The 17749-nt window shown below is 48.5% G+C and overlaps 3 protein-coding genes across 3 annotated transcripts; 2 read left to right on the plus strand and 1 right to left on the minus strand.

Annotated features, from left to right (window-relative positions):
- Positions 1–866: 866 nt before the first annotated feature.
- On the plus strand, positions 867–8778 carry AKAW2_11804S (Beige/BEACH domain protein; the record flags this gene model as incomplete). Its single annotated transcript, XM_041684329.1, has 8 exons — positions 867–3357; positions 3411–3772; positions 3827–7607; positions 7661–7815; positions 7888–8193; positions 8253–8465; positions 8522–8686; positions 8749–8778. The coding sequence occupies 8 exons, from the start codon at positions 867–869 to the stop codon at positions 8776–8778; spliced, it is 7503 nt and encodes a 2500-aa protein (XP_041538524.1).
- Positions 8779–10067: 1289 nt separating this feature from the next.
- On the plus strand, positions 10068–11239 carry TAL1 (sedoheptulose-7-phosphate:D-glyceraldehyde-3-phosphate transaldolase TAL1; the record flags this gene model as incomplete). Its single annotated transcript, XM_041684330.1, has 4 exons — positions 10068–10106; positions 10186–10500; positions 10567–10950; positions 11003–11239. 4 exons carry the CDS (start codon positions 10068–10070, stop codon positions 11237–11239), a joined length of 975 nt encoding a protein of 324 aa, XP_041538525.1.
- Positions 11240–16747: 5508 nt separating this feature from the next.
- AKAW2_11806A (uncharacterized protein) lies at positions 16748–17122 on the minus strand (the record flags this gene model as incomplete). The annotated part of the gene is made up of 1 exon (XM_041684331.1): positions 16748–17122. One exon carries the CDS (start codon positions 17120–17122, stop codon positions 16748–16750), a length of 375 nt encoding a protein of 124 aa, XP_041538526.1.
- Between the last annotated feature and the right edge of the window lie 627 nt (positions 17123–17749).

Raw genomic sequence — 17749 nt, forward strand, 5'->3', positions numbered from 1 at the left:
CTAACATTTCGCCGCAGAGTATCAAACACCGACAAACAGTGAAGATGGGACATGGTGTCTACTATTGCCCTGTTTTAAAGCAGTCCAATTGGACTACTAATAACTTCAAAGCCATAAGAAAAGCCAAATTCCACTTAAGCACTCCTGGCACCAATTCTTGTGGGGCTAAGACATGACAATGGCCCGGTCCAGCCGAAGAGCGAAGACAGGCTAATCGACCGGCCGCTGCCTTCCGGTCGGGAAAGAGGGAGAGAGAAAGTTAGAGCAGCACTGCCCACTTGCCCAGGACAGGACAGCTGAGCTGAGAGCCTGAGAAGGACCATTCCGTCACTGTCCAATTGCACGCGGCGGGAAAAGCAAAGTCGCGCCCGTCGACTCAGACGGAACAAACTGACTCCCCCGAAACAATCCCGTACCCTCCCCCCCCGCTAACGATGGTTTGGTACCACCGCCGCCAGTGACGTTGGCCGTAGCACTATCTCGTCGGACTCGAAACATTCTTTTTCCTCAAGTGCGGAAAGAGCTCGACGTGCGGCTTAGGACTCCGTGCGTCTTCTAGGAATTACCTAGCCTATATGGTGGATCTTGACTGGGACTCTCGCTCCTTCAAACCCTCGCCGACACACAATTGCTGATCCTTTGGAGTGCGCTATCCTTGCTTCCCCTCCTACTCCTCCTCTCCTCCCACTTTGGCGGGTTCATGTCAGAACAACTGTGCGTGGATTGATTCCGTCCGCTAAAGCTCCCCCAACCATCACAACTACCAATGCAGACCGTCTCCATTATTACGCCAAGTGCAGGTTCATGGTGTCTGATGGTCGCTTGCCGTCAGATAGGTAGCCGGGGATAAGACTCTCAGCGGCGCGATGAACCAGCCCACCTCCCTTCGCTCGCCGTCCCCTTCTTCGTCGATCGACCAGCCCGCCGTTGAACTGACCCCCGTTGTTGAGAAGCTCAAGGTCATCTGCGGCGAACATGACATCGACCCCTCACTAGCTGCGACAGCAACCGAGTGCTTACTCCGACTTCGTCATACCTTTATCGACAGTGACCATCCTCGCGAAGCGAAAGAGGACTTTCGACACCTACATGGCTTTCAGACGCTGCTGGATCTGCTTCAGAAAGTCACAGAATGCTATACCCCGGATCGATTAGAGAAGGAAGAGAGAAAATGTCTCCTGGCCCTTTTTAAGGATACATTGGCGGTTCTGGCAGAGGCGTTAAGGGATCATCATGGGAATAAGAGATATTTTGCGGCTCGGGTACCCGGAGGAGGGAGTGCGGCTCTAGAGGAAGCTCTTGCACTTCTAGCTCAAAAGGTGGACTGCGTGCAGGGAGACATAGAACAATTCTATGGTGGGATCTTAGCAGCGATCCTTTGCCAGGAAACCGTCGCCAGTATATTCACAACGTTGGACTCCAGAATTCGATCGGCTCCAGTGCTACTTCCCAGTGACCTCAAGGCGGAGGTTGATCGATGCGTAGGAACGTCAGAGACCATCGAAGTATCGGATATCTTGGGTCCCTTCATTCGAGTATGGTTGTCCCGGACTTCATCTTCATCGTCAGAACACCGTCTCCTTCGGTTAGCTGTACCGGCATGTCTTTGTCAACTTGCCCTGCATTCCCAGAGAAACATCACCATAATGCATGCTACAGGTGTGTTATCGTGGATCCTTCCACTCCTGGTCAGCGATGAGCGTCTGGAACAGGAAAAGCTATTATACCGGGAGCTCGCGCGGCTGCTTTGTACACAGGGGATAAGCAATCTGGAGGACGCAGTTTTCCTCTACCAAAAAGCCCACAGTTGCCCAAAGGTCTCGCGCTTGCTGGTTGATGTTCTGAAGGCCTCTAAAGAACCCGCATCCATACAATTCGATCTCTCCCTGCATGGGTACTGTTCCTTGGAGTTTTCTACTCTGGGGCGCTCGTTCCCCCCCGCAACTTCCTCTGGGTACACACTTTCAGTATGGGCGCGCTTCGACCAATTTGATTCGAACACACATACCACGATATTTGGGGCTTTTGACCCTAGTCAGACATGTTTCCTACTTGCATATCTTGAGAAAGATACCCGGAACTTCATATTGCAGACCTCGATACGAGGGTCGCGACCCAGTGTCCGATTTAAATCCATCGTTTTCGAACCTGGTCGATGGTATCATATCTGTGTTGTCCACAAGAAGCCCAGACCGCCGTCGTATTCCCGCGCCTCTTTGTTCATAGATGGCGAGTTTGTCGAGCAGCTGAAGATAGAATATCCGTGTATGCCTGCTGCAATTGCTCCCAACCGATCTGCTAGGGTCCAGGCATTTTTTGGCACCCCTCAGGACCTGGCTATGAGGCTGGGGAAGGATGTGTCCATGTCTCGATGGTCACTGGCCAGTGCAATTCTTTTCGAGGAAGCTTATAGCGATGACATGGTTGCCGTCTTTTACAACCTTGGACCCCGCTATCATGGAAACTTTCAAGACTGCCTTGGCTCTTTCCAGACATACAAGGCTTCCGCGGCTCTGAACTTGCGCAATGAACATTTACACCCCGGTAAAGAAGAGCAGTCGGATATCGTTGTTGCTATCCGGCGGAAAGCAAGTACCCTTATCCGCGAGGCTTCCATATTGCTGAACGTTTCGCCTCTCGCGGTGCTAGACGACGACGACAGTAATACCGTGGACGAGTCCCGGCTGATCAAGTGCTTATCAAAGCAAGCCGCTAAGAATCTACATCAACTAACCAAGTCCGGAGGAAATGCGATAGTAGTTAATGGAGCTACACCTGCTATCAATGACGCACTGACTCAGGCACACGGCATTGGGGTCTTGACAGGTGACCCAGTAGTTGCGGTACCACGCTCTCTGGATGATGCAGGTTGGCGTATTGGGGGGTGTGCGGCTGTGCATCTGAGCTTGCTCCATGCAGCGGACACTGGGGAGTCGACCTTGCTAGCGGTCGAGGCACTGTACGAGGCAGTGCAAGACAACTGGAGGAATAGCGAGGCAATGGAAAAGGATAATGGATACGGAATCCTTGCGGTTTTGTTGCGCGAAAAGCTTGGTTTGCCGTCGGGAGTTGCTCCCACAACGTCGAAGACGCCGAGCGTTTGTGCCAGCTACGAGGAACGGTCTGCATTAGCTCTGGCACTTCTCCGCTTGACGTTGAAATTTGTTGGGTACGACTTTGACCAGCCTAACCGCTCCATTATTACAAATCCGTTGGCGTACAGGGTCCTACTCGTCGACCTAGAAGTATGGAGAGCTGGTGAGGCAGCTCTCCTCGAGTTGTATTACTCTCAGTTTTGTATATTTGCCAGTGAAAGTAAATTTCGTCGGTTCAATGCAAAGCGACTTGCTCGCATGCGTGAGTCTTCCGGAACAATCTCCTTACGACTCGGTTATGCTGATGATCAATAGGCGTCAACAAGAAGTTACTCGAGGCCCTCAAGGTGGAGGAGTGTACCCCCGAAGCCTTGCGTCTTTACACTGCCGCTTTTGGATCCCTCATGGAGAGCAGCCTGTCGGCGGATTTGCTTCGATCATTATCTCTCTTTATTACCTACGCTCTCCATAAGCCGAAGGAGTCAAGTAAGCTACAGAAGAAGAAGAGCATGAGATTTAACGCAGGCATGCGGCAGCGAGCGACTTCTGACGCGAAAGCTAAGTACGTGTCGAGCACTGTGATTGCCACGGAAATGCTTCGGATGTATTGTTCGTTACTTTGCAATGCACATGATCTTGGCCCCATAAAGAAGTTCGCCAAGGCTGTGACTAACAAGGTCGGGTCTAATTCTCTCCTCACTAATAGGAAATGATTACTGACTTCACTATAGTGGCTTCTATATCTATTGTGTGAAGACGAACCGGAGATTGTAATTCTGGCGACAAAAATCATAGCTCGTTTGTTGGTCACTCATGGCGGCAACTATGACAAGAAGTTCACGGAGAAAACAGGGGGCTATATTATCATGCGGCATTGCTTGCGAAGATGGTGGAAAATACCGGCCGTATGGTCCAGCTGCTTTGCCATATTGTTTGGCCTAGACGTCGGTAAAATGATCGTTGACAGGCCCTTCAGTCAAAATGGACTTTCGGATGCCTTCCTATCCGGCGGTCACTTGCATATAACATTCCCTGAGATTTTCCCAGTCATCGCTGAGATGATGCAGAGTGCCCTGAAGAAGACGGTCTTGACTAACGATAGCTCGCGGTCCGACGCTCAGGGCCTTGCGCATCTGGTTGCTAGTGGCCAATCGACCAAGCAAACCATGTTCTCTCACACGGCCGCAGCAACGGTGGCCGAAGAGCAATTGCTTTTCAATACAGTCACTGACTTCTTTGCTACCCTGCATGTGAAGTCTCAAAGTTTTCGCGAGTTCACCACGCAGCCAGAGTACATTCAACATCTGTTCTACGTGCTATTTCCGGTGGTAGTTGGCTGCGACGCAACGAGCACGGATGCTGAATTAAACCCTCGTGCGGCTAGTCTTGATTTTGGAGATCAGAATCTGGTCCTCCGCCCGCATTCGAGAGGAGCCGCTTCTCTGCGAACAACCACCGTGGAGCAACCTGGAGCGCGCGATGATGCTGCTGGGGCACTTGGCCGCGGTTCCTCTTTTGTGCTTGTCTCATCTGATCGGGGAACCTCTCTACCATCATCCGCGCGCATTATTCACGCGTATCATCCGAGAAAGATCGAGGATGTGGGGAATCCCGAACACCCCTTTGTCATCAGCATACTCAGTTTGGCTCTTTCCGCCTTCTCGGAGCAGTTATTGGAACGGAAGGACTTTTCTGGTCTTGGTCTCTACCTGAAAACGCCACCGGGACTGCTCGAACACCGGGCACACTTCAACTCGTGGGTGTTGAAGAATTTCCTTTTGACTTTGCAAGAGGTCATCTTTTCCAAAGTCCAGCTGCTTGCAGAACCACGCGTGCTCACCAATTTGGGACGATTCATGACACACCTTGGGGAGGCTGTTTTTGAGGGTTGGTTTGTTGACGGGGCGGCTGCAACTCTTGAATTCGCAGGGGCAATCCTCGAGTATCTGCAACGGCCTGATGTCTCTTGTCTCAAGAGTATAAGGCTCTGCAGTCAAGCTGTGTCCACAATTCGGTCGACTGTATTCCGCGTCGTCTTGCTTCGGCTATCGGAAGTCGAAGGCACGGAAGCTCTTTCGTTTCTGAGCCGCCTGTCCTACTGGCAGGTGATTCTCCTTTCTGGTGACGCTCAGTCAAATCACCTGCAGCTGCTATGTTACCTCTTGTACATCAAGCTAGACGATGGAGACGAGAATGTGCGCCTGGCTGCAGCAGGGCTCTTTCGAATCCTGCTAGTACAGAAACCTGCCGACATGGCTACCATACTTAGTCAAGCGTCAGTAACCCTACAAAAGCGGCTGTCTGCTGGATTTGAAGCTCTAATGGGTATGGATGATGCGGCTTTCTTACGGTGGTTTAACGATCGAGAAGAGGACCTACACTCTTTATTCTTTGGTGTCATATCCAAGCATTGGGAGGATTTCGTCCACGAAGAGAATTCTAAGATCGAGAATTCGTCGCGTAACCGAATTTCTAAACGCCAGGAGAAGCTGAAGCAATGGAAGCACATAGATAGCTTCGGTGACGAAGTGACACGCAAGCACCTCGTAACGTTTCCCCACTGGGCATCGAACATATCAGGATCGGAGTTTCTGAAGTTCCAAAGAGCGCTCCAGGACCACCAAGATGATGCTGTCTTCATGTGGACAACCTTTTCAAAACTTACATTGGATCTACGACGGTTCGGCGGTCTGCTGGCCGAGGATAAGGAGCGAAAGTGGCGCTTGGATCAAACAGAAGGACGGAGCCGTATGCGCCTTCGCATAGTACCCGATGAAACTGATGAGAGGCAAAACTACCAGCCGAAACGGAAGGCATCTGAGCCTCCTGCGATCAAAATTGACACGGACGTTCGACCTTCATCCAGTGCTGGTACACTTGGGTTGACTCCCACGGTCGCAAATAACGAGGCTGGAGAGGGTACTTCGCAGGGCATTTCGCCAGATAGCCGGAGTATGCTTGAGGACAGCTTCGAAATGATTGAAGATCCGAAGGCTGATCTTGAAGATTACGAGGACAAGAATCGCAAAGTCATGCGGAGTCTCCATCGTGGCGATCAGGTTGAGGGTGTGTGCAACATGTCTCGTATCATTGGGTTGGAGGCATTTGAGGGGCTTTTGATTCAGGGAAAAGATCATATCTACATTCTGGATAACTTCTTCCAGAGATCTGACGGCGAGATCGTAAATGTATGGCAAGCTCCGTCAGACGAACGCGACCCTTACGTTCGCATGATTGCCGGCCGAGAATCTAGTGAGCGCAAAGCACAGGAACATGAAACAAGGAGCTGGAAATGGTCTGATCTGATCAGTATCTCCAAGAGGCGCTTTCTGTTCCGCGATGTGGCGTTGGAGATCTTTTTCACCGATGGGAGTAGCTATTTGCTAACACTCATCTCGTCGCGAGCCCGAGATATTCTATGCAGTCAGCTCGCGACGAAAGCTCCCCAAGTGACCGGCAGTGTTGGCCACGCGCGTCCGGAGGATGTCTGGAGGTTTGAAACCCTTCGCAGTCAAGACGACGCACCGCAATCTCTCGGGTCGAAGTTTGCCAGCGTTTTCGGCCACTCTCCGCTCTATCCAGCTACGCGCAAATGGGTCAAGGGTGAAATCTCCAACTTCCACTACCTCATGCTGATCAACACACTTGCGGGGAGGACGTTCAACGACCTGACACAGTATCCCGTGTTTCCATGGGTGCTTGCCGACTATACCAGTGACGAACTGGATTTGAACGATCCTAAGACGTTCCGTGACTTGTCCAAGCCCATGGGGTGCCAAACGCCAGAGCGAGAGGCAGAGTTTAGAGAACGTTATAAGGCTTTCGCCGAGATGGGTGACGATGACGCTCCTCCATTCCACTACGGGACGCACTATTCTTCTGCGATGATCGTGAGCTCATACCTGATCCGACTGCAACCTTTTGTCAAATCCTACCTTCTCCTTCAGGGAGGTACGTTTGATCATGCCGACCGCCTCTTCTACTCGGTTGGAAAAGCGTGGGAATCTGCGTCACGCGGCAATATGTCGGACGTACGGGAGTTGATACCCGAGTTCTTTTACCTCCCTGAATTTTTGGTGAATTCGAATAAGTACGATTTCGGGCTCTTGCAGAACATGACGACTGTGATTGACTCGGTGGAGTTACCACCCTGGGCCAAAGGCGATCCCATGATCTTCATTGCTAAACACCGGGAGGCACTCGAGAGTCCATACGTGACCCAGAACTTACACCATTGGATCGACTTGGTATTTGGAAGTAAGCAAAAGGGAGATGCCGCAATCGAGGCAGTGAATGTCTTCCACCATCTGTCCTACCAAGGTGCCAAGGACATCGACTCTATCGATGACCCCGTGGAACGCCTTGCCACGATCGGTATCATTCACAACTTCGGGCAGACACCGCATCAAATCTTCAATCGGCCTCACTTGCAACGCGAAGACCCCGGACATCGAACGCCCCGACTGGATCGGCTTGCCGAATCGCTGACACAACAGCCCCTTGCGCTTCTTGGTGAGAATCTAACCATGATATGAACAATTCCGTGTTGACTAATGTGGGAATAGATATTGGCGAACGAGTGGCCACCTTCGCGATGAAACAAGACCGTCTGCTGTGTGCCGCTGCCTTGCGACTCAACATCCCCCCTAGCTACGACAAGTATATGGAGTGGGGATTCTTTGACGGCAGTGTCAGATTCTACTCTGCGGATAGCCGACGGGTACGAATGTCTAGTCATTGGCTTTTTTTTTAGAACACCCTGTCAGAAGTATAGCAGCTAACACGACTCTAGCTACTGGGTCACTTTGAGCATCTTCATATCGGCCAACTGTCCTGTGCGATTTTTGCAGATTCTCGAACGTTGGTAACCGCCGGCGCCGACTGTACGGTGTCGATTTGGACCTTCACCTCATCCATCAAGTCGGTTGATCTACAGCCCACGGGGTCACTATTTGGACACCGATCCCCGGTGACTACGCTTGCGGTGTCACGGTCATTCAGTACGCTTCTGTCGGCATCCACGGACGGGCAGATTATGCTTTGGGATCTCAATCGGCAGTGTTTTGTACGGGAACTGCCAGGCAGCGGGCCTGTCGATGTAAGCATGCTGTTTTCCCACACTGTTCCATCATGTCATGTATACTAATGCAGGTACAGTGTGCTCGGATCAACGATGTGACGGGAGAGATCATGATTTGTCGACGCGACCGAGTCAGCCTTTACACGCTCAACGGGTCACTGCTCCTGGAACAGATCCTGTGCGATTCAGTGGACGACTCGATTATGACGTGTGTCTTCTACGAAGGGGTGAACAATGAGTGGCAGGAGCGCGAGCTGCTGTTCACTGGCCACCGAAGAGGCGTCGTCAATGTAAGAGCTCTATGGTACAGCCACGGGTTTCAGGTGCTGATGCTGATGGAATACAGATTTGGAGCAAGATAATTCATCATGGACGATTCGAGTTGGAATTGATCCGGCAACTGCATCATGTGGACAGTCACCGCGACAATGGCGCCAACATCTCGGCGGGCATTAGCTGCATTATGGCCCAGCCGCACGTGGTATACACTGGCGATGAACTGGGACGAGTGGTAAGTGTGGTTGACATTTTGGGGGTAAAGGGGTAGATCGTGTATGCTGACGGGGTATCTAGTACGAATGGAGCTGTGTCCAGCGCCGGTGAGGAGGGCCGTTGGTTGCCAACTACTTTTACAATGATCTGTCTACCACCGGGGAAAAAGTGGACTCCGCGGAGGGCCTCGGATCGAGTCCACGGAGAAGGTCATCGTGGGATGGACCTCGTCTCTTTCCCTTGTCGGTGCCCCACCAAACCTCCGGGCATGTCATGTCTGATGATCTTGTCTACCGATATTGTATGCGCCGAGTATTCCAATCCCGGAAACATATCTCTCTTGTCATTATGCTGCCTGTCTCATACTGAAGACGGAACGAACGCGCTGGAAGGCTGCGAGCGACCCCAGTTGTAAATGTTGTCGTAGCAAGAGGGCCGCGGAGCTAGACTAGTTGACCGTGGGGGAAAACCAAGCTACTGTTTTAGAACCGTTACCTACTTTAGTCAAATGCCTCCGGGGGGGATGGTGGGATAAAGAAGAGGCCATGCCGTAAGGAGAAGAAGGCATCCGAAACGCGACCCTATTTCCGTAACTTAGTATTGAACACGGTTTCGCTGACAAGGCCGATGATGCTGGCTGGAGGAGGGGTATCTCCACCGGAAGGACTGCTGTGCTCCAGAGGAATAAAGGAACACCACGGAAGGAGGGGTGTGTGGACAAGCTCCGGTGAGGGAAAAGGAGTGGGAAAAGAGGAGCAGTGTGGACCGGGGATTGCTGGTCGGTTGCCGGAGCACTCTGCGCCGACCAGCCCGTGCTCTCTCTCTGTTTGTATGTATGAATGAATGAGAGAGAAGCTGATGGAAAGAAAGAGGTAGTAAGGAAAGGGATCAAATGGATTATTGGTGATCAATCAGAATGAGAGGATGTCTATTGCGAATGGAAGGGAAGAAGATTGAATTGATGTGAATGGAAGAGATGGGAGGGAAAGGAAAGGATGTACCATAGATAGATATTGCTGGGTAATGCTATGATAATACTCGGTAATTGTTGAGGCGAAAAGAAACAGAAGGGAGGGAAGGGAAGGGAGGGAAAAGGCATAGCGTCATCGGCCCTTCTTGCCCAGCTTTGCCCCACCATAACATTTTGGTAAGGAAAGAGCAACCCCTCCTCACTCTGACGGGCCTCTCACTGCTGCTGCTGCTCTCTGCTTGGTTGCTCCGGCTTCGTCGCCACGTTCTCGTTCCTCTTACTTATTTCACTCTCCGTTTCTTCCGCTTCTTACCTTCTTCTTCCTCTTCTCTTCCTTCTTCATATTGTCTGTCCAATCTCTCTATACCCCTCTCCCCCCATCTCATCTTACTTTGAATCACCTTTCATCTTTTTATCCTCAACCTCCACCATGTCTTCTTCTCTCGAGCAGCTCAAGGCCACCGGCACCGTAAGTCATTCATTGCTTTCCCGACATCGCCGTGTCATCTTCACAACATCGCTAATCATCCCATCTTCTCATCAATTAGGTCGTCGTCTGCGACTCCGGTGACTTCGCCACCATTGGCAAGTACAAGCCTCAGGATGCTACCACCAACCCCTCCCTGATCCTCGCCGCCTCCAAGAAGCCCGAGTACGCCAGCCTCATCGATGCCGCCGTCGCCAAGGGTAAGGCTGAGGGCAAGACCCTCGACGAGCAGGTCGATGCCACCCTTGACCGTCTGCTGGTCGAGTTCGGCAAGAAGATCCTCGAGATCATCCCCGGCAAGGTCTCCACTGAGGTCGATGCCCGCTTCTCTTTCGACACCCAGGCCTCCATTGACAAGGCCCTCCACATCATCAAGGTATGTCATAATCATCAATTTCCGTACACTTGCAACTGAATGCGAGTTGCTGACGAATTACTGCAGCTCTACGAGGAGAACGGCATCTCCCGCGACCGCATCCTCATCAAGATCGCCTCCACCTGGGAGGGTATCAAGGCCGCTCAGGTCCTCCAGTCCCAGCACGGCATCAACTGCAACCTGACCCTCATGTTCTCCACCGTCCAGGCCATCGCTGCCGCTGAGGCTGGTGCCTACCTCATCTCTCCCTTCGTTGGCCGTATCCTCGACTGGTACAAGGCCGCTCACAAGCGTGACTACACCGCCGAGGAGGATCCCGGTGTCAAGTCCGTCCAGAACATCTTCAACTACTACAAGAAGCACGGCTACAAGACCATTGTCATGGGTGCCTCTTTCCGTAACACCGGTGAGATCACCGAGCTGGCTGGCTGTGACTACCTGACCATCTCCGTAAGTTTTCCAATTATTCTCTATATCTGGTACATAAATTAACATGATCTAGCCCAACCTCCTCGAGGACCTCTTCAACTCCACCGCTGCCGTCCCCAAGAAGCTCGACGCCGCCAACGCCGCCGGCCTCGACATCCCCAAGAAGACCTACATCAACGACGAGGCTCTCTTCCGCTTCGACTTCAACGAGGAGGCCATGGCCGTCGAGAAGCTGCGTGAGGGTATCTCCAAGTTCGCCGCTGACGCCGTCACCCTCAAGGACATCCTGAAGCAGAAGATCCAGGCATAGATTGGGAGACTGATCTGATGTGTGCATTTTTTGTGATGACCTTTTTCTTTTACTATATTCCCATGTGTAAAATTGATGACCTGAAAAATTCGTTTGGGTAGATACGAATTATGATTATCATATGCCATTACCAATTGCCCTTGTAATATAAGTAATACTATAATCTAATGTAAGCGGCAGCAATAGAGTACGAAGTCTAAACGCACTTTAAGCCGCACCACCATCAACATCATCAATTGAAACCATGACTCTTCAGATTCCGGTAGTATCACATGATCGGCGCCTGCCTCTTTCACCTGATGCCATCGACTGACTTACTGCCATCCTTCATAAGAGACCCATAACTGCACCAGAGGGAGAGAAGAGGCATAGTGCCAGTAGAGTGATTAGTATGTAGCTATAGCGATAGCGATAGCGACGGTGACTGATCTTGAACTCGATAGCTCAAGCGCCTTTTTACCCTTCGATATATATTATGATAAGGGGGTCAAGACCAGTCCATCTTTGGGCCACAAGAAGCCCACTGTCATCCACATCTTCATCCTCCGTCATTACTAGTATCGAATGAGAGAGATATCGGAGGATGTCGATGGTAAGTAAGTATAATTCCGGGACACCTTGGTGTATATTTCGTGAAAGGATTCGGTGTCGAAGAACAGGCCAGAGAGAGAGATATTATCTTTTATCTGTCCCTGTTCAATTGGGAAAAGACAGAGATATAGAAATGTAAAATCCCAGACGACAGTGTAGTCATCTTCGTCTTCCTTGTACTTCATGGGAAGAGAACAATTGGCGAGAGTGATGAATGTAATGCCGGATGCCATCGTCGCCCTTTTTCTTGTCCTTTGTCCTTGTTTGTTCTTGGAAGAGAGACTAGGAGGAATGTAGATGGAACATGTAAACCCGGACAGCGCCGCCGTGGTCACATCATCTTTTGTCTTCATCTTTGATATAGAGGTACCAGAGGAAGCGTCAGAGATTTAATAGTTTGAAGGCCCCAGGCACCGTCGATAAGGGACTTTCCTCCTCCTCCTCCTCCTCCTCCTCATCCTCCTCTTTCTTCTTCTTCATCAGGGAAAGAAAGACAAGTTATGTCGAATATAGAAGCCCTGACGCCATCGTGATCATTTATCTTCTTCGTCGTTCCCATAGAACGGAAAAGCACACAATATCAGAGATAAAACCACGGACACCATCAAATGGGTCACGTCACTGCCGTTCTTATTATTGGACGAAAGCCGGAGATATCGATAATAAAACCCCAGACGCACGCCATCGTGATCGTCATCATCTTCGTCGTCGTCGTCCCCATAGAAAGAGAAGACGAAGGATATAGAAAGTAAGCCACAGGCATTGTTAAAACGGATCACTTCCGTTCTTATAGTTATTGTAATCGAACGAAGGCCGGAGATATATCATATTAAAAGCCCAGACGCCATCGTGATCGTCTTCGTCTTCGTCGTTACTATAGAAAAGGAAGACGAGGGATAAAGAAGATAGTAAGACCCTCACACAGCATCGAACGGGTCACTTCCGTTTATTTACCATCGAGCGAAGGCTGGAGAGATAATATATCGAACCCCGGATATCTTTCGTAGTAACTTTGTCTTCTTAATGTTATCGAAAAGAAGGAGATATCAAGGATAGTATATCGCAGGTACTACCATGGTAGTATCCATCATCTTCGCTCTTGAAAGAATAAGATAGAGAGAGATATTGGTGTGAAACACCAGGCGTCGACAGATATATCTTCCTCCTCTTCTTCATTCTCCCTTATGGAGGAGAGCCAGAGATGTAAAAAATAAAAACCCCACACACCCATCAAAGGGATCATTCCCGTTCTCATCATCGATCAAAGGACCAAGATATGCAAGAGAAGACCCCGATATCTTCGTACATATCATCTTCTTCATCCCCATCTTTCAGGATGTCATAGAGATGTTAAACTTTATTAAGACCCCAGACGCCATCGAAGAAAGTCACCTTCACCATCGCCATTATAAAAGTAAGGCGGAGAGATATCGAGAATGAAACACACCAGGCGCCGGCATAGATGTCTTCTCTCCTATTCTTCTCCTTCATTTTTCCGTGATGAAGGAAGGTCGGAGACATCAGAGTGTGAACCGTCCAAGTTGATCCGTGGGCGGAAGGTTGAACAGATAAGAGTGTACACTCCTTCGCCAAGTCCCCTTTCATTTCCCGCAAGTGACCCGCTACGCTGGTAGTCACCGTTATTAGTTATTATATCGCGGTTCCGAAACTTTTGTCGGGATTTATCCTCTTCTATATCCTCATTTCCGAGAGGGAAAGACAAGAGAGATAAAGTTTGTAAGTTCGCCATGCCAGTTGTAGATATAATCTTCGATTTTATTATGAAAAGCGAAGAGAATGATATGGAGGTTCAAGGCCATGGCGGTCATCATCTTCTTCTTCATCGGAGAAGTTTCCAGAGATGTCAGAAAAACGACCCTAGACGTTGTTGTAATAATTGCCTTTATCATTGCTATCGGAAGGGAAAGGCAAGAGAGGTTTAAAGATAGGATTTCAACCCTCCAAAACGTCATCTTTATTTTCAAAATGAAGGAAGACCAAGAGATATGAAGGGTAAAACTCCGGACGTTATGGTGGTCATTCTCTTCAACATTTTCGATGGGAAAGACCAGAGGAGATAAAGATAACATCCCAGATGCCATTGTTAGATATCATCTTCGCTTTCAGTATAGAAGAAAGAAGGGCAAAGATATAAAGTTAAATCCCGGGGGCACCATGGTCGTCGTCATCTTCTCCATCCCCACCACGAAGGGAAATGTCAGAGAGATGATTATTGTGACCGCATCCGCCGGCCAATAAGGTAAGCCGCCTAGCCTGCTAATGAGCAAGTAGCTCTATGACCTCTTTCTTTCCTTTTCTTTGCTTTCATCGAGCAATATTGAACGAAAGACGGCCATTCTCTGGAATCAGCTAGTCTTAAAAGGAATAACACAGGCCAGCATAACTTTGTCCAACAGTCGATAGGTAAAACATGGCTGATGATGGATGGATGGACACTCAATCCCGACAAGAAAGGGAGTTACTGCATTCGCGATCCAATCATATATTATATTGTTCATTGGGCTCTCGCGTGGTGTAAGTGATAGTGATAAGCGAGTATATCGTGTCTCTGTTACTCTTCTTTTCGCTGATAGGAAGGTGGAAAAGCGATAGAAGAGAGATCATGAAGTATTGAACATGCGTTGGTCCAGGCGGTATCGCTGAAGACGGTACTGCAGTTAACACAGCTCTGCCCATCGATAAGAAAGAGATAGAGAAAGGTAGATAGGGAATGAAGGGGTAAGCCCTATACTTGATCCGATCATACTATGGGGTTCGAGATAGAATCATCGCGTGGATTCGGTATGATCATGATGAGCGAGAATATATTATGCTTTTGTTCTTCTTGTTCTGCTGGTAGGAAGGAGGAGTGGGAGCAGAAAGATGAAGGAGCGATAAACAATCCTTTGGTTTCGTCTGTGTCATTGAGGATGTTATCGTAATTCAACTCTTCCCATCGACAGGAAACAAATAAAGAAAGGGTTGTGCTTCATTGAATTATATTGTGGGTTGGTGAACAGTTTCCTCGAGTGGATTTTGTATTGATGAGCGAGTCCAATGTGTCTTTCTGTGTGACATCTTGTCCCCTTTCCTTTACTGTCGGGAAGCAACAGTAGAGGGTCATTAATGATGAGAACAGTCATCCTCGGAACGTCGGATCGCTGAAGTAGGAAAGGCCACCACAACCCTACGCATCAGCCAAGAATGTGACTTTTGGCTAAAATATTACCAGATGTAATAATGGGCAAAATCGCAAGTCCTGAGCATAGCCAGCGTAAATGGATTTCACAAGTTGATATCTGGAAATGCAATATCCTGGAAAGGAGTCGAGACGCGACAGAACGTAATCCAATCCATAGTAATTTGATAATAAGGTGCTTATTGGATTCTCGTGTGGAGTAAGTTGCAGTAGTAATGAGCGAGCCCATCATGCCTAGTGATTGGCTTTCGTCCTCTTTCCCTTGCTATAGGAAAGATGGAGTCATAATATAAGATGAAGATGATAGTTTCTGCATGGAAGATCGCAGAATAAAACGGTCGACATAACGCTTCGCATCTTCCAAAGATCATGACCCGATGATCAGGTGTTGATTGGATCCCTGGGTGGAACAGGTAGGACTTTCTTCGTCTTCGTTTTCTCTTTATTCCTCTTCTTGATTTCTTTTCTTTCTTCATATTGTATTTCTTTTTGTTATTTTTCTTTCTTTCCATCAATATACTTTTTTTGCCCCTTCTAGTTCTGTTCTTAAGGTAAAGTGATATGAGGATAACCAGTTTTTGGTCCCAGTATCATTGGATATGTCAAGAATATTGTAGTCCTGCCATCGACGGAGAGGTGGTAGTGGCAGATGAAATAATAAGGACAGCCATAGGCTCATCCAAGCTCTTGTCGTCGATTGTGATTTTTGATCTCGTAAGTATCTTAGTGGATACTAGCTACCCTTACTATTTCAAAGGAACTAGACGATGGGATCATAGATTTTGGTGCATGATAGCGTAATTATAGCGACGCGATTATATTTTATCTTGTCGATTGGATCATCGCTTGTTATTTCCTGCCATCGCTTAAATAGCTGGGAAGCAGTTGTTGTTGAGAGCGACTGCATCCTTGAATATAATCATAGGAACGGTCAATAATCGATCGCAACACCTTGTTGGCTGGATCGTTGAGTTTGGTTGTGATATTGTTAGTATCTCAGGGGATACTAACTAGACCATCCCTGTTGTAATGACAAGTAAGTCTTGCATCAAGATCATGATATGTTAGAGTTCGAATAATTGCACGTAGTAGTAGTTTTGAATATGAGCGATTATCGCCTTCTTGTCTCTTTTCCTTATAGTAGGGACAATAATATTTCCGGCAGCATGGGCAGATTCTGGCCGGATTGTGCTAGTGCCGCCAGTTTGAAAGAGAAACTTTAGACTTATTGGTATCTGATGATAAGTCTCGTATACATACTTAGTGGCATATACTGACAATCGAAGTTCTCGCAATAACGAGCGAGCCCGTCGGGTAATTCTTCTTGCTCTGCTGTTGCGAACTAATACTGGTTATAAGAAGACGGACAACAATCGAATGATCCAAATTATGGCGCTGAAAGCTTAACGAGTGTCTTTAGCGTCCACATAGTGCCATTAACCAGACCATTTATTGGGAAGTAAATGTTGAGATTGATGATGGACTGGTAATGTTGATCCGACTGTATCTTTTCTGTCGCCTAAATTATCACGTATAGTAGCAATGAGCGAGTCGGTTGTAGATTTCCCCCTTCATCTTTGTCGTTAAGAGGTCGAGAAAATGAGAAAGGAAGAAAAATCATTGGTTCTTCCCGTCTCGTGCCATGGACACAACTTTGCTATGCCGTCAATGTCCATATACTAAACAGGCCATTAGTGAGTGGGAGATAGGCCTTGCGATCATGCATACATGCTATCGATTTGTTTCTTTTGATTACCAGTAGCAAGTCTGTCTGATAATTCTCTCTTTGTAGTATCAGTTATGATAACGTCGTGGTGGGCTTCTTGCTTTCCGTTTTTGCTCTTAAGAAGCAGTAACGGAAAGGTTATCGGAGCCATTGTCGTTTCGGCCCTGGCATTGGCAGATAAGTCGCGATGAGCAAAATATGTGACCTTTTTCTGAGTTATAATATAATCCGAAGTGGCCATGATGTGCTCTCGTACGTATAGCTTCGGCGAGGAGATCAAGATTGACATCAATGGATTATGCTCGGCACAATTTGTAATGTGAAGGGAAATATCCATTGTAGTTAGCAGTTGCAAGAGCCAATGCATTTCTGAGTCTGTCAATTATATGACACCTTCAAGAATGCGGTCCACGAAGCATTGGATTGTATACTCCATTTGTTGAATTTCTTTATCATTTGAAAGCTCTTGAAGTCGGCCGTGGAATGTTATCTCTGGCTATCAGAGTCTGCGTGCTTTGCCCGCATTGGCTAGATGTAGCAAAGCGTCCTATTGCATAAGGACAGCGAGAGGGTCCAGATAAAGATCGTCACAATCAATATCACGAGCAATTATGTAGGTAATCTCTGGGTGGACTTCAATAAAGCGAGTTTTCGCCCCCTCACAAATACAGGTCAGGATATATATTCCAGGTTCGAAAAGAGGAGTTATCGAAGAGTCGTATTGTGATTTTGGCCACGGTATTGCGGATAATGGCGCGATGAGTAGGATATGTGCCCATTTTCCGAGCCCCAGTATATGTACTAGGTATATCTCCTCAAGACTGAGAGAAGAAGGTTATCAGAGATCTCCGTTATAATTATAGCCACGAAGTCTTGGCAGATAATGGCGCGATGAGCAACAGGTGTGCCCATTTTCCGAGCTTTAATATAGTATATCAGGTATAAGTTCCACCGGTTGATGTTCTCGTGGACTATTAGTCATGTGCGAGATTGT

This window comes from Aspergillus luchuensis, chromosome 1 (assembly GCF_016861625.1).
Source record: "Aspergillus luchuensis IFO 4308 DNA, chromosome 1, nearly complete sequence".
Taxonomy (NCBI): domain Eukaryota; kingdom Fungi; phylum Ascomycota; class Eurotiomycetes; order Eurotiales; family Aspergillaceae; genus Aspergillus; species Aspergillus luchuensis.